This window comes from Falco rusticolus, chromosome 2 (genome assembly GCF_015220075.1).
Source record: "Falco rusticolus isolate bFalRus1 chromosome 2, bFalRus1.pri, whole genome shotgun sequence".
Classification (NCBI taxonomy): Eukaryota; Metazoa; Chordata; class Aves; order Falconiformes; family Falconidae; genus Falco; species Falco rusticolus.
Window position 1 is genome coordinate 68,794,420 of NC_051188.1, and position 14,199 is coordinate 68,808,618.

The 14,199-nt window shown below is 43.7% G+C and overlaps 1 protein-coding gene across 12 annotated transcripts in view; it reads right to left on the bottom strand.

Annotated features, from left to right (window-relative positions):
* Nucleotides 1-14,199, bottom strand: part of MAP4K4 (mitogen-activated protein kinase kinase kinase kinase 4) — a 170,806-nt gene that overhangs the window by 11,164 nt on the left and 145,443 nt on the right. For 6 of the 12 annotated variants that reach the window (XM_037375969.1, XM_037375974.1, XM_037375973.1 and 3 more), the window contains 6 exons: nt 14,013-14,133; nt 12,653-12,844; nt 10,121-10,238; nt 9,682-9,852; nt 5,537-5,680; nt 111-245 (listed from right to left, as the gene is read on the bottom strand). In XM_037375969.1, coding sequence (XP_037231866.1) covers nt 111-245; nt 5,537-5,680; nt 9,682-9,852; nt 10,121-10,238; nt 12,653-12,844; nt 14,013-14,133 — 881 coding nt within the window. The remainder of the gene's footprint in view (nt 1-110; nt 246-5,536; nt 5,681-9,681; nt 9,853-10,120; nt 10,239-12,652; nt 12,845-14,012; nt 14,134-14,199) is intronic. The other 6 variants (XM_037375977.1, XM_037375976.1, XM_037375975.1 and 3 more) reach the window with 2 other exon arrangements.

Consider the following 14,199-nt stretch of genomic DNA (forward strand, 5'->3'; position numbering starts at 1 on the left):
AGACAGCTAGAAATAAAACCGGACCTTAAACCTAGCAGCTACAAGCACTGCAGTTCCCTTTCTCAGCCAGCTTTTATCCCGACGATTTTATTACTGTACTCACTACTCACCAACTTTGTAGTGCACACAGCCTTCCAAGTCACCCACTGTCGTCCAGCCCTGTTTCTTTTCTACTTCAGGGTCGTTGTGAAGGATTTTATTCCTTAACCAGGACAAATAGTAAACTCGCAACTTGTTCTTCTTACCTGGCCACAAAATGAAAAATAATGGTTTATCTCCATAGGAAGGTTAAGTGCAAAAAACCCTGCCCAAGCAAACAGAAAGCCCTGCAGAGCAAACCTATGTAACAATGAAAGGGAAACTGCTGCTACAACCATAGAGATCTCATCTCCCCCCAGTTTTTACATCCACAATAGCTTTACTCCAGACTCCACCCAACCACACACTTTCCTGATAATCAATGACAGAGACACACGGTAATACCACATGAACATAAAATGATGAACCCAAGGGAACAGCTCTTTGATTGTCTGGTTCTTAGGATGCAAACAACCTTTATTAGAAAAGGGTTATACTCCCACAACAAAAGCACCAGACAGTCATGCACTGAGATTAAATATATATACATATATAGCTGAGTCAGAACAGGTCTTTTCACACAAAACTGTAGGAGAGCAGCAGGATGGAATTTGAGGCCTGAAATTATCTATACAGCTATCAGAAGAGAGTAAAACTAGTTTGAATGGAGGAAGCTAAAGTGAGGAAGAATATGGTGATGAAATGTATTTTACAAATCCTTCCCAGGTAGTGACCAGGATGTTTCCACCTCTTATATCATCCACAGAGACACAAACTGGTCAAGTTTTATTAAGATTGTTCATTATTCCCCTGGTGGAAAACCACACCAAACAATAGCACTAAACAATTTCACTACTGAAACTCTTTACACCAGTTCTGTTGTAAGGAAAAACGTTCAATAACTCTAATTGCAGTGAGAGAATTTCACATGGTCCATGCAAACTTCATCTGCTTGCCAAAAGCTGACAACTGCTTTGTCAGCAGCCCTTCCCTTGTGCTGCAAGGGGTGCAATGCTTAAGAAGCTGCACACAGAAGCTGCAAGAGGTGTTTCTTCTCCACAGGTGAGAGAATCTACTTGCTCAGACTGCCCTATCTTCAACTGACAATGCATCTGCCATGGTCATCAAAATACAGCTCAAGCTCTTCACTCTCAATGAGAAGGCCTCTTCGAATGCAGAGCCAGGTTCAAGATAAAATTTATCAGCGATTCCTTAAAACTAACGGCCTATGAAGCATTTGCTGAACTAGCCAAAAAGTGGCCCTAAACACACATAGTCAAAGCTTGCATCCTCCCTCCCCAGCTGTTTTGCTGCCTTAAGCCATTACAGTCCCACAGATACAGCTGGAGGCAAGGAAGAGAGATCACCCCTGCTTTCACTAGGAGCCATTAATAAGGCCCAACTAAGTCTCTGTGCAAGGAAAGGAAACAGGAGATGTTCTCAGGGACTCATCGTGTCAGTGGAACAGCTCCATGCTGGTGCTTCACCAGCCGCAATGAGGCAGCCATGTGACTATGGACAATGTTTCGTGGCCCCTGGAGCTCAGAGGAAGATAGCTGACCTGTACTGCGGTCAGTGCTGGGCTGGCCAAGTGATACAGCGCAGGTCTACACAGCAGAAAGCCACGACCTGTCAGGATGACCCAGCTGGCAGCCTGCCAGCCAGATCCAGCTATAGAGTTTAGCTGATGTCTTCAATTTGTATTTAAAGTTTTCACACGATGCCTACTGATGGATCAATTCGCAGCCGGTTGCTCATTTCAGGGACAGGGATGGGTGTACAGTATCAGGGGGTACTCGCTGCAGCAGGACATGAAGCCCAAGCATCGAGACCATCCTGCTGTGTGGAGCCAGCTCCACACTGGGGTCCTGGAGCCAGCACAGAGCCTTTACCCTGATGGCAGGGGATCCCTGCACAGAAAAGATCCTCGGGAAAAACAGCTGCAGCGGTTGGGGCAGCACACGGGGAACCACAGCTTGCAAATAGACTGCTCCATGGAATCCAGAGCCACAGACTGTTCTATTACAAAGATGCATGGTCCAAAAGAACTTTTTATGATTACTTGGATGGAGAAGGGCAGGAGGAAAAGAGGCAGTTTCAAAGTCAAAAATTTGTTAACTGAGCTTAGGTTTGAAGTGGAATTGGAGACCCATTTTCAAACACTGGACCTGCTGTTTGATTTTAAAAGCCCCTCTGCTCTGATGGCACGAAATGAAATGTGAAGTAACATTGCACCACCCTTTCTTTATCCACATCACAAATGTGACAGCAGATTTGGCAGTAAATGAGCACTCTGATTTATTGCCTGACTTCATATTTATGAAGCCATGTTTCATAAAAGGATAAAACCCCACCACTCCCGTAGCTTTCTAAAAATTTGGAAAAGGAACTAGAGCAAGAAACAATATTTTCAGAAGTCCCACATCTGACAAAGGAAAGGTCCTCCCATGAAATTACTGAAAACAATAACCACAAGGCATGTTTTCGAAACACTGAAGAACAGGGAATATAGTCCAAACCAGAAGGCACTGCAGTTCTGGACAAGGAAGAGCTCAGAGGGCTCAAGGTCAGTACAAGCACTGAATGTTTTAAAAACCATCACAAGACCCTGCCCACTGGGAGACAACTTCTGTCTCAGCTGTTTTCATGGCTTTAGCTTCCCTGGTTGCTTAGTCAAACTTGAAGACTCAGGATGAGCAGTACACATGGGAATTTCCCAGCACGTGGCTTTTTTTTTTTTTTTTTTTTTTCACATGATGTATACCAGGGTATTTCTCTCCAGCCAGAAACATTTTTCAAAACAACAACAGAGAGATATCTCAAGTGTGTTTCCATTGTGTTTTAGTGTCTAGACCACAAGGAAAGTCACAAGACAGGAAATTCCTCTGCTTTTCAGCAGCCTGACATGAAAAGAGCAGGGCTGGTTAGTTATATAAACGGCTACGCGTGTATTTCAACAAGTCATGCTGCTCTTAATGTTCATATTGGGAGTGGGGGGATGAGATCTTTCTGCTTCTAAATCTCTACCAGTCAATTTAAACAGGTCTCAAAAATCTGGGTGGGGTGTTGGTTGGGGTTTTTTCGGTCTAATTGTTATGGTCTTGAAATAAGAAAGAAAACCCTGCTCCAGTCATCAAAGGAACTGATCAGTCAGTGACTTGGATAACTCCTGGCTCTGATTCTCCCACACGCATAGTTTCAAATGTAAAGTCCCTCTTCCTGTATTGAGTTTTTGGTTTTACTGTTGCTGTGGGTTTTAATTATTAAGCAGGCAGATTCCAACCAGTTCTTCTACTCTGTCACCCCTTCTTACCTTCTCAAGTGCCACCATCAGCCAGTTGGGCTGGCAAAACCCTCAGGGAGCCACAAGTGGAGCATGTTCTGTATGCACGTTGCTGCTCTCTCCTCCAGCATTTTAACAACTCTCAGCACTCAATTACCTGAGCAGCCAAAACTGGTTTTGCCTCCCAACAGTATGAACCGAAGAACCAACGTGCTATTCTGTTTTGACCTGCAAAGCTTTCTTGTACCAGCAGCTCAGTATCTCAGTATCAAAAGCTTTGTTGTCAAAAAGGTTTGTATTTTAGATATAAATTGGGGAAAGAACTGATTTCAGGTTTTGAGACTCAAGAGTGCGTACCAAAAGCAATTCTAAGTGTCAATCCCCTCGAAATCCTAATGCACTGCAATTTCTTGGCACAACGTGGTGACACCTTTCAATCCTCACTACCGTCAGCACATCACTTCCTGAAAAAGTCAAGGGAGCATACAGCCAAGTGCACTGTAGGGAGTCAACCCAGCAAAGTGGCAGCAGTCCTGGGATGAAGCTCAGAGGCAACTCCATAACCAATATGCCAAAACAGACCATTTGTAGAAACACTACCTTATTTCAGCATTCCTTGTTTGCCTGGAGAGGTAGAGCAACTCACTGCAAATAAAAAGACACTAAAGAAAGTCCATCACGAGTGTAGCTTAAATTGAGAACTGCAGTGCAGAAGCCAAGAGGAATATAAGGAGGAGCCCCGGCATAACGACATCATGGTTTCGCTGAGTATGCTCCCCCAGCCCTGCCTCTCAGTGGGCAGGGATGCCTCTTTCCTGCCTTGTACTCCATAAAATGGAGGAGATGAGACAGAGATGAAGGTATAAACTAGACAAAAATCAGCTGATCTCTTAAGGGTTAATGTAGTGTGTCTCCACGGAGGAAGCAATAGTTTTGAAGGAAACAAAGAAAACGGATGTGTCAGGGTACTCAGATCTTGACTGACGCAAACGTAAATAAACCTAAAACAATTACACACAAGATTGAATCACAGATGCCTGTTGTCTGTGTAGAGATGCTTCAAAACAACAGATTTTATGCAAGTCGGATTATACAATATTTTTGTTTACAAGGTCTACTACAGAATAAATTCTACCAAAAGGTGCTTTTCAAACAGCTTACATGAAATTGCATTCAATTGTCTAAGCGTGTGTCCTTTTGCACAAGTTTTGGGAGAGCCAGTGGAGTCAGAGCAGTTCTGGAGCCTCAAGAAAATTCTGGGTGGCTCTGAACAACATCACAGGGGCCACTGTGAGAAACCTCATTTAACATCCTCTCTCTGTCACACATGAGCAGTATAGCAAAGGCTGATTTCACAAACAAACCAAAAGGAAGGTGAATGGATGAACGATAACTTGTGAAGAAAGATCAACAGTGCGCCACGTCAAGTTGCTTAACAGCAGGATGCCCTTATACAGTAACTCTCTGGAGCCACAGAGTCTGGAACCTCAAGCTTCATAAAACACCTTTTTCATCAGCGCACACAAAATAAACAACAATCACCACCACCCTTCATCTCCCATTGCTCTGCCATCTGCAGTTGCACCCAGTGAGAGACAAGGCCAAAACCGGCACCAATCTGCTTTCTCACACTGGTAATGTCCACAATATGTACACATTGCAGTCCCCTCTCACAAACACACACACACTCAGTGCACATCACTCTTATTTTCCTACTTGCAAGAGTGTTTCCCGTTCTACAGATTTTAACACAAAAGATGTCTTTAAACCTAAAAAGCAAATCATGTTTTGGTTAGAAAGAGGCCAGGCTGAAAGTAATCACGACAGAGGGAAAGAATGCCATTTTTACAAACTTCACAAAGCATTAATTTACAGCTCCCAAACACTGACCCAACAAACAAAGCCAGACATTTCCCTTAAACCGGTAACCGGTGCAGCATTCCCACACAAGGAAGGACAGGGGGCAAGCAGGCACAAAGTATTGTGTGGAAAATGATTCACTTAAATTAACAAACTGTAGACTCAGATGAAATGATGGAAAACCCACTGACTTCAGTGAAGTCAAGACTTTCCCCGCCCCCCCCCCCCCCCCCCCAACACACAGGCTGCCAAGAAAACCTTTCTGCCATGCCATGCCAGATGGCAGAAAAAATCATGATGAACAGTTAACTTTACCAGAAATTGTCACCAAGACATTCAGCCCTTCAAGTACATCCATCTGCTGGAATCTTCTTCGATTGATGAGTGGATAAACCTTCCCCTGACCACTTCTGTCTAGCAGCATCAGACCACTTTCTGTTCCCACTAACAAGTTCACTCCTACAAAAAACAAAACCAAAGATCAAGTTAGCAAGCAGATTTTCCACACATTCTGATAAACTGATGCTTGATATAGCAACTGTCTTGTTTCAAGCAGGTCTAAACACTGCTGGTTGGGTCTCAGCTGCCTGCAGCCTAAAAGATCTCATGATGTAGAGGCTTCCTAAATTACCTGCCCACCGTGACTACTGACAACCAGTTGCAGTGCTCAGGGGAGTGACAGACTGGTAGACCATGGAGAGTTTTCTAGAGCACCAATTCCTAAACAGAAAGGCATGCTAATGTTGGAGGAGAGGTGAGGCACAAAGTGGTACCCAAGCTTATATATTCGGAAGATTATTAGCTGTTGGTAAGAGGGTTCTTATAAGGATGCTCTTGACAAGAACATTGCAAAAAAACCAGTGGTAGGGGCTTGGTCTCCACTGGGAGAAACAGATTGTGGTACAGCCCTCCTGTAAAAGGATCGGCACAGGGTTGGTCCTCAGCTTCCCCTACTATCTTTTCCATCTGAATGGTAAAACCAGAGGAATTACAGTAATCTTGTGTATCCACAGATTTCTCCTAAAGACGAAGCAAATACAGACAAGAAAAGTCAGTAGGCCAGTTTCTTTACACAAAGGTCCAAACATCCACTGGAACACTTTCCAAGAGCCCACAAACCTCAGTATTTAAAATCAAATACTTTTTTACTTTTTTAAATATATTAGACTAGGTTTTAAAAATCTATTAATGTATTATCACTAATAGTTATTTTGTAACTATTTATTTGCAACAGTGTTTCACTCCAGGAAACACAAACTGTGCAGAGACAGGTCAGATACAGTGCAGGGAATGGAAATCAAACCAAATGCATGACTCCCTTTATTAGACTTCTAGGTTGCGATCCCAACATAAAACTTGTCATTCTTAAGCATAATAAAATAATGAAGTAAGAAAAGCAAAATGCACACAAGATGATCACAATGATACTGCTTAATGGCCTTAATCCCTAGTCAGACAATTAACGCCCAGATATAACTTTACTGGTGCCAATGGATGAACCTTCTCTAGCGTAGCACGTGGGCTCAGAGCACAGGAGTCTGTAACTCGGTGCAGTCTGCATCTCTAGCAGCGGCATCCCTTCTCACAGTATCAAAAAAGGGCATTGCTCACAAGGATGAGGAACGCTACCTAAACACCGTCCTGGCTACCAGGCATGGGAGTGGTTTCCAAAAGGGAGGGCACAGTCACCCGGACCCACGGGACACAAGGTGTCTCCCAAAGGGGCAGAATGTTAGAGGGGAGCAGAGCGGCAGCCAGGAGGAGGTAATGATGGGGAAGGGGCCTGAGCTGCTGGTGCTGCAGCAGTCTGAAAAACTTCTGGCTGGGTGAGAAAAACAGACGTAGCACATGGAAAGGTCGGACACCACACTGCGTATCTCCAATTTTCCTCTCTCGTCTTTTCAGTAAGGAAACTTCAGAGGTCACAGCACTCCCCAGAAACCATCACGTCTCTTTGCTCAGACTTGCTGCTCCAATACTCCTCTGCCTCCTCCAGGCAGGAAAGACCACAGATGCCACCAGGCACACAGCATGTCTTGGAAGAGGGCCTGCCACCTTCCCACGCTCTCCTTCAGCTGATGATACCTCCCTCCGTCCCCTTTCTGCCCTCCTCCTGCTTCTGCATCCCCCACACTGGTCTGCACCCGCTGGATCCCATCCCACAACCTCCAGGCGCATTACACATTAGACACTGACCCATCTCCCATACTGGGAGATACCCTCAAAGTGGGAAGTGGCAGAAGAAGGCAGGGAGAACAAGGCACGGCGGACTGAGTCAGGGCTCGGCACAGGCTGCAGCAGCACCTAACCAGCCAACAAAGCACGCAGTACTGAGTCAGTCTCCCTACTGCAGCTCCAGGATCCATTGACTAAAGCCGTAAGTGATTCAGCTTTGGCACGTATTTTTGTATTTTTTTTCCAGAGTGGATTACAATTCAAAGCAAGCCACATGCACACTGCTCCCCCAGGGTCCCTTTCCCTCTTTGTGCATCAGGGCTCAACTGCTCCCACCTCCACCCCCATCTCTTCCTCTGCTGCCTTTGTGGTGCAGGTGTTTCTGCTTCGAGTTTACATGTGTGCCCATCCCCAACCCCTTCCCTTAGCTATATGCATTTTGAGATGAAACTAATGAGGTACTACACACTGGTGGCAAGAAGTGCCTGTACTTTAAAATGCAGGCACTGTTGTTGTGTACCACCACCCTACAATTAAGCAGTTCTGTTTTTTCAAACAAATGGAAATGCTTCCTGAAAAAGTACAGGCTCTCTGTGGAGGCTGGGTGTAAAAATCTATGCTACTGCATCCATGTCGTTACCATTGACTATCACCACTTAGAACTAGAAGAAACAGCATCACAGACCTAATGCAGTCAGAAACCTGCCAGATAACTGGTAAAGGCAAAGCAAAACAAAGCAAGCCCCCTTCTTTTTGATTAAGAAACATCACCATGAAATGGCTTAATTTGCTTAAGGGTAAAGGAAGCTAAACCTTATCAAGAAATAAGCATGTGTACCAGCTTGCATCACCATCAGTTTGGCCCTAATTGTTGAACAAGGAAGTGCTTTGTTACAGCTGTAAAACACCTCTAGGATTTAACACCTATACTTCAAATCACCGTAACAGTCTGATACATAGATCAAAGAAACATAAAACCATTAACACAAATTGCTACTGGCAAAACAAAGCAGATCAGAGAAATTATGAGTCATCTTTACTGATCCTGTATGATTTCTCTCTGCCTTCGCCCTCTCATAGCCTGGAAGTTTACATTTGCACAACTCTTACTCACATGAATACATGCAGAAACAGCATTGGGGTAAAAATTCTTACCAGTAAATTCTGGAAGCAAAGAAAACAGCAGACAGGAAGATAACATGTCGGGAGGGCTATTTAATTGGCATGGCTTTGCAGGCAAGAGGGACAGGACAACAGTGCTGTTCTGAGAAACAAGAAATGCTGGAAATAACCTCAAAAGAGAACTAAGGCCTTGTAAAGAGCTGTGAAGATGTAAACAAGAGAAGTGCACTGTGTTACCCATACAATCATCCTGTGACTCAGGGGAATGGCCAACTCTCTTCACAGTTTTTAAAATGATATTCATGCATGTTTAATGTCTGTCAAGTTTAGGGATACTAGATAAATATGTACAAAACATACATAAGCATCATCTGTTAACATCTAGATAATGAAAAAATTCAGATGGCCCCATAGATTCTGGCCTAGAAAGAAATGACACAGCAGAGAAAAGCTTTTGCTGGGTGTTGCAGCAGTGATTCCATATCACAGGCACTGCTCCAAGCCTTTCACCAGCACAGATTCCTGACTAACTGACACTGACATAAATTATCCCTTATGACAAGAAGGCCAGACACACTTGGTCAAGTGACATCCCATACCCAGCTTCTCTCTGCACTAACTACTCTTAACAAGACCAAGTCATAGACTCACAGTGGAAGATGTCCTTCCTACCCTTCTCTTTCCTCTTCCTTCCTACATAAACTGATGACTGAGGTGGAAAGTCAACTTACGAAACACATCTTAATCAAGCTCCGCAACAATACATTAGCAAAAGGCTCAAAAAAATCATGATTTTTCAAAAGAAATACCCTGTGTGCACCAGATATACAATGTAAAGATGACTACAAGCTCCCAAAAGCTGCAAGACATGTACTAGCAGGAGTTAATAGAGCTGAAAAAGACATCCTGATCAGCTGAATAAAATCTTAACTGTGCCATCAGAAGCATGTATACAGCAGTGGGAAATTATATCAAAGCAGAAGCAACATACTATAAAAACCAATAACGATCAACTCTTGCAACAGAAAGATTTAAACGAGCATTGAATAAATGCAGAGAAAGAGCTAAGGTTTCACAGATACATTCTCAAAGACTGTATGGTCACACTGGCACACGTGCACTTCAAAAGTGCAGGTCGCAAGGGAGAAACAGGCTTGCATTACCCCATAAGGCAGCACACAGTATCTCAGAATTGAATCTCTTCTTGTATTTGCGAATCTCTGGGGTATCACTCTGTGGCCGTGTATTTGTGGGATTCACATTGACAACTGATCCTTTCCGCGTAGGGTCTTGCCTTATTGCCTCTGATCTCATTGCTTCACTAGAAAATCCTACTGAAAAGAAGAAAAGTAAAGCGCATGTAATATCCCTCAAGTGCTAAATTCTGGCCATAAATTCTTTACACCATACAACCCATATCAGTAATTGAGAATACTGAGCAAGTCTTTCTTTTTGTAAGAAATGTAAATGGAAAAAGAAATAAACTATGCAATCCATTGCAAATCAAATAAAAAGCATGATGGTAACATTTGTAAGTACTTTAAAGAGCCACTGAAGTCACTGAACCCTTTTTCAATTGTCGTCTTCGGCTACTTTACTTACCCACAGAAGTCACAGTTGTCCCACTAGATGGAGAAATCTGTAGTAATCTGGGGTCTATAAAAGGTGTAAAGGAGGAGGAAGATTTGTGTTTCTGGAGTGTGTTACTAGCGGACTGAGTCTGCAACGTAAATTTCAACTTTATTAATATTAATGACAATAAAAAGCATGGATAACAACAACCAACATTTTTAAGTCACTACAGAATTATGCTACAGAGCTTCCCCAAGCTTTTATACCTCCTTTAAAGATACACAACGCACTGCAGGCACCACACCTGAACTAGACCATATGCACACTGCACACGTTACAGCGAAATGTAATTAGCTAAATTGTCATCCCTGTCATCTCAGCTGCTAGCAAAGATTTTTAAGGACTGGCCACTACAATCAGGCACAAAGCGAGGGAATATCTCTTTTTTTAAAAATCTGCTTGAATGTACATATGCTATCTTATCTGCAAGCTGTCCACTATCTACAATTTTTGAATTTATGAAGTATCTCCTAATGTGAGCTAGTTTAATAAACTATGAAGTTTGATGTCTTGGCTTGTACAACAAAATCAGAACCATCTGGGATCAAGCATTCACTTCTACGATGGATTATGTTTCAATGTCCACTACTGTTCGTTCTCCCTATTTTGTTTAAACTGAGCCTCTTGCCAGAAAGCTGCAGCAGGTTCTTCCACCTTTATTTGACAAAGCAACATATTAAACCTGTATCGAACAAAGGGGCTCATTAGTGTGGAAGGTGTAGCAAACGGTGATATGAAGCTATGAATATGTAGTGGATAAAATCACTGATGCTTGCCAAGTTATGTGGTCTAAACATGAAAAAACATAAAGAAAAGAAGACAAGTGAAACAATGAACTGTTAAAAGTGGAAATGGAATGACTTAAAAACCCTTGCCAGTTTAGTATTACAGTGACAAGATTGCATACTGAAGCAGAACGGGACAAGTGGGGAAAAAAAGTATATATATGAAGGGCGTGCATGTAGGTAAGTTATATCAAGTAGTACTGGGGTTTTGCTCAGCTTTACACAAACGTAGTTAGAGACCCTTCTTTATCATCAACTTATCTTCAGCCTCTGATCTTTCTAAGCCTCTGCTCTCTACAGAAAAAACAGCAAGGAATCTTAGGAGTGTATCATTCCTCTGCACAGCTCAATACTGAAAGGCTCCTTCGCCACCAGCCACTGCCACAGCCTCCACTTCCCAAGCTGAGTTAACTGAACCCTGCTTATTTATTGCTTAGATCAAAGTAATGAGCAAGCATATCACTGGATCAATCGACTGATCTCTGTAACCTATAAGAGTGTGCTTTTAGAAAGATCAAAGACCAATGAAGCATAGCTGAAAATTGTATTATGCTAACTGAATTTCCAGGAGGAAACCCTCCCACGCACCCTCCTGCTACGTGGTTCAGAGCATTCTTGATCCTGCGGTAAACACAAGCGTTGCCATCAGCCTACCCAGCTCACTGCAGCTTCTCCTCATCACAGCACTTGCATGCCTACATGGCAACATGGCACTCCTGAGAAGCATCAGTTTCTTTGCACCGAGTTTTACTCCCCCTGTACCACTCCTGCTTGCATACTGAAAGAGGCTCTCCCAAAAGCCAGGCTGTCCACTCAGCTAGGACTGGAGCCACTACACTGGGCTCCTTCCTTGCTTACAGCTAGGGCGTAATGGATGTATGTAAGGGGTGAATGACACCCTTCATTCACACGTGTGCATCTCCTCTGCTGCAAGCAGTTGCATACACATGAAGGACCAGGTTTGCCCACCAGCACTTGGTAAGGGAAGGCACCATCCCCGGATCAGCCCATGACAGTGACAGCAAGAGGGAGCTTCTCCCATGGCGAAGCCTTGCTCCTCCACCTGGACACAACCAGCGCTGGTGGAGAACAGTCATCTTTACACAGCTGCTTTTCAGAGTACCCACATACTTGGAAAAAACCCAAAGATTTTCCTCCAGTCATTATTCCAAAGCAACAATACCCCAGGCTTTTACAACCCTCCCGGGCAACACCTGGTTTGTTCACCCAGCCCATATGGCAAGCTTTAAAGAGCAAAACCCCTCCACAGCCGCCTCCTCTCCCGAAGGGTGAGTTTCCACAAGCAGCTCCTCATAGGTGCGGAGTTACCAGCCCAGCCTTTACTAACAAAGACAAACTTAACGGCTAATTTTTAAGAGGCACACTGCTTGCAATTAGCCTACTCCCAGAATAAAACAGAATTTACAAAAAGAGTATTGGCTTGAAAACGCGGTAGTCAAGTTTAGTTTAAAACAAATGCCATGCAATTAATGACTCACTATGAGGAAGCAAAAATAGTAAACTGGCAAGTTTGGCATGGGACTGCTCTAGAGTTAAGGGCTTCTTACACAGAACTGAAATGTGTTATTTGAGGGGTGGGAACAAAGGTGACAGAAAAAAAAAGCAGGGGAGATTGGCTGGAGTTCCTTTGCAAACTAGCTACTAGGCAATGCTGCTATAACCCTACGAAAGCAGCCAGCTGTGGTGTAAGACATACCTCATTAGTAGTTAGCTTGTCCTGGGGTGTCTGTGGGGACATGGTGGGTGTCGGCTGGCTGGAGGATGGGGAGGAGGAGGTGGAGGAAGTGGAGGAGGAATGGCTTTGCTGTAAGAGATCTGGCAAGAGGTGAATGCGACCGGCAAAGCCATTGCTCTCATGATGGCTGGCACGCTTTTTGTCAACTGTACTCTGTAGAAAAAACAGGCACACTTGTCTTGCTCAAGTGCTGCTTAAAGGTCTATATCCCTAACAACCTCTCTCCTTCTCTCCCTCACTTCCTACCTTTTTTACATTTTTTGTTTAATTTATTTTTTAAAGTAAGCTGATAATCCATGCCTTGATGCCTGGATGGAAAGGGAAAGTGGGCAGAGCTACGAAAATTCAGCAAATTCCCACCTCTTCTGGTAGGCAAAAGCTTAGTTCATGTGGTTAACTCGCACAGCCAGTTAATTAACAGAAGAGTAACTGTGCTGGCAAGTCTTCCACCACAATGTGGACAAGTACATTTTTGGGGGCGGGGAGAGGACTTCTTCCTCTATTGTTTTGTTTGAAACTAACTTAAATCCTATACAGATAGGAGCTTGGACTGTCTGGTGAATGCCTTCAGCTAACTATTTAAAACAATAAGCATGACATCTTGATTTTCAAACCAGAGGGCTCAATTAAGAAACTGACATTCAGTTATGAAATTCAGAAATGCGATTACCAAGGAAACTCCTATAAGCTAGCACACTCATTAACATACGAGCTCATTTAAAAGCAGGGAATCATCTTTCAGAGGCACAAGAATGCGATATTTTCACAGTCAACACAGTGCTCTAGCTCTGTCTGCATTTTCTGCCTCACCATCTATTTTGCTTCTCCGTTCCCCCACACTAACCATTGCATGAACTTTGTATGTACGAGTGTGTGTGTATGTTATCTGGGTGGTCTGTATGCCCTCAACTACAGGTTCAAAACAATTTAGAAAAACCTTGAATGCCTCCTCCCCAGCCTCCCTCCCAGCCCTACTCCTGAGAGCCACATTTGGGTCTATGGTAAAAGTAAACTAAGTTCTTGCCCCAGACACTTGCTCCACACACCTGCAGCTTTTCTACCCTTCTCTCCCACAGACTTTGAGGTACTCTGCATGGTGCTGCCATGGGTGTCACTGGAAAGCATGCAAAACAGAAGCAAGGGGTGAAAGGCTACTCTCCTCTTTGCATGCATCAAACATCTTGCTCTTCTGAAAATCACTACAGCTGTGTCTTGATAATACAAACAACAAATATAATGTAGAAACAGCATGGGTGAATGAGCGAGTGGGTTAATGAGCACAGAAAAGGTGCAGCACTGCACAGTGAAGAAAAAGCAATACCTGTCGGACAATTAAGGTGCCCTCCTTTGAAGGAGTCAAGGCAGGTTCACTCTCCACATCATCATGGACAATCATGGTTTTCACTGACTCTGTTTCACCATTGCTCAAGTTCAACGTTGACCTAGTTACCAGAGAAGAAATAACTGGAATGAGGCAACAGCACTTGTGCCCTAACTTTCACTGCCCC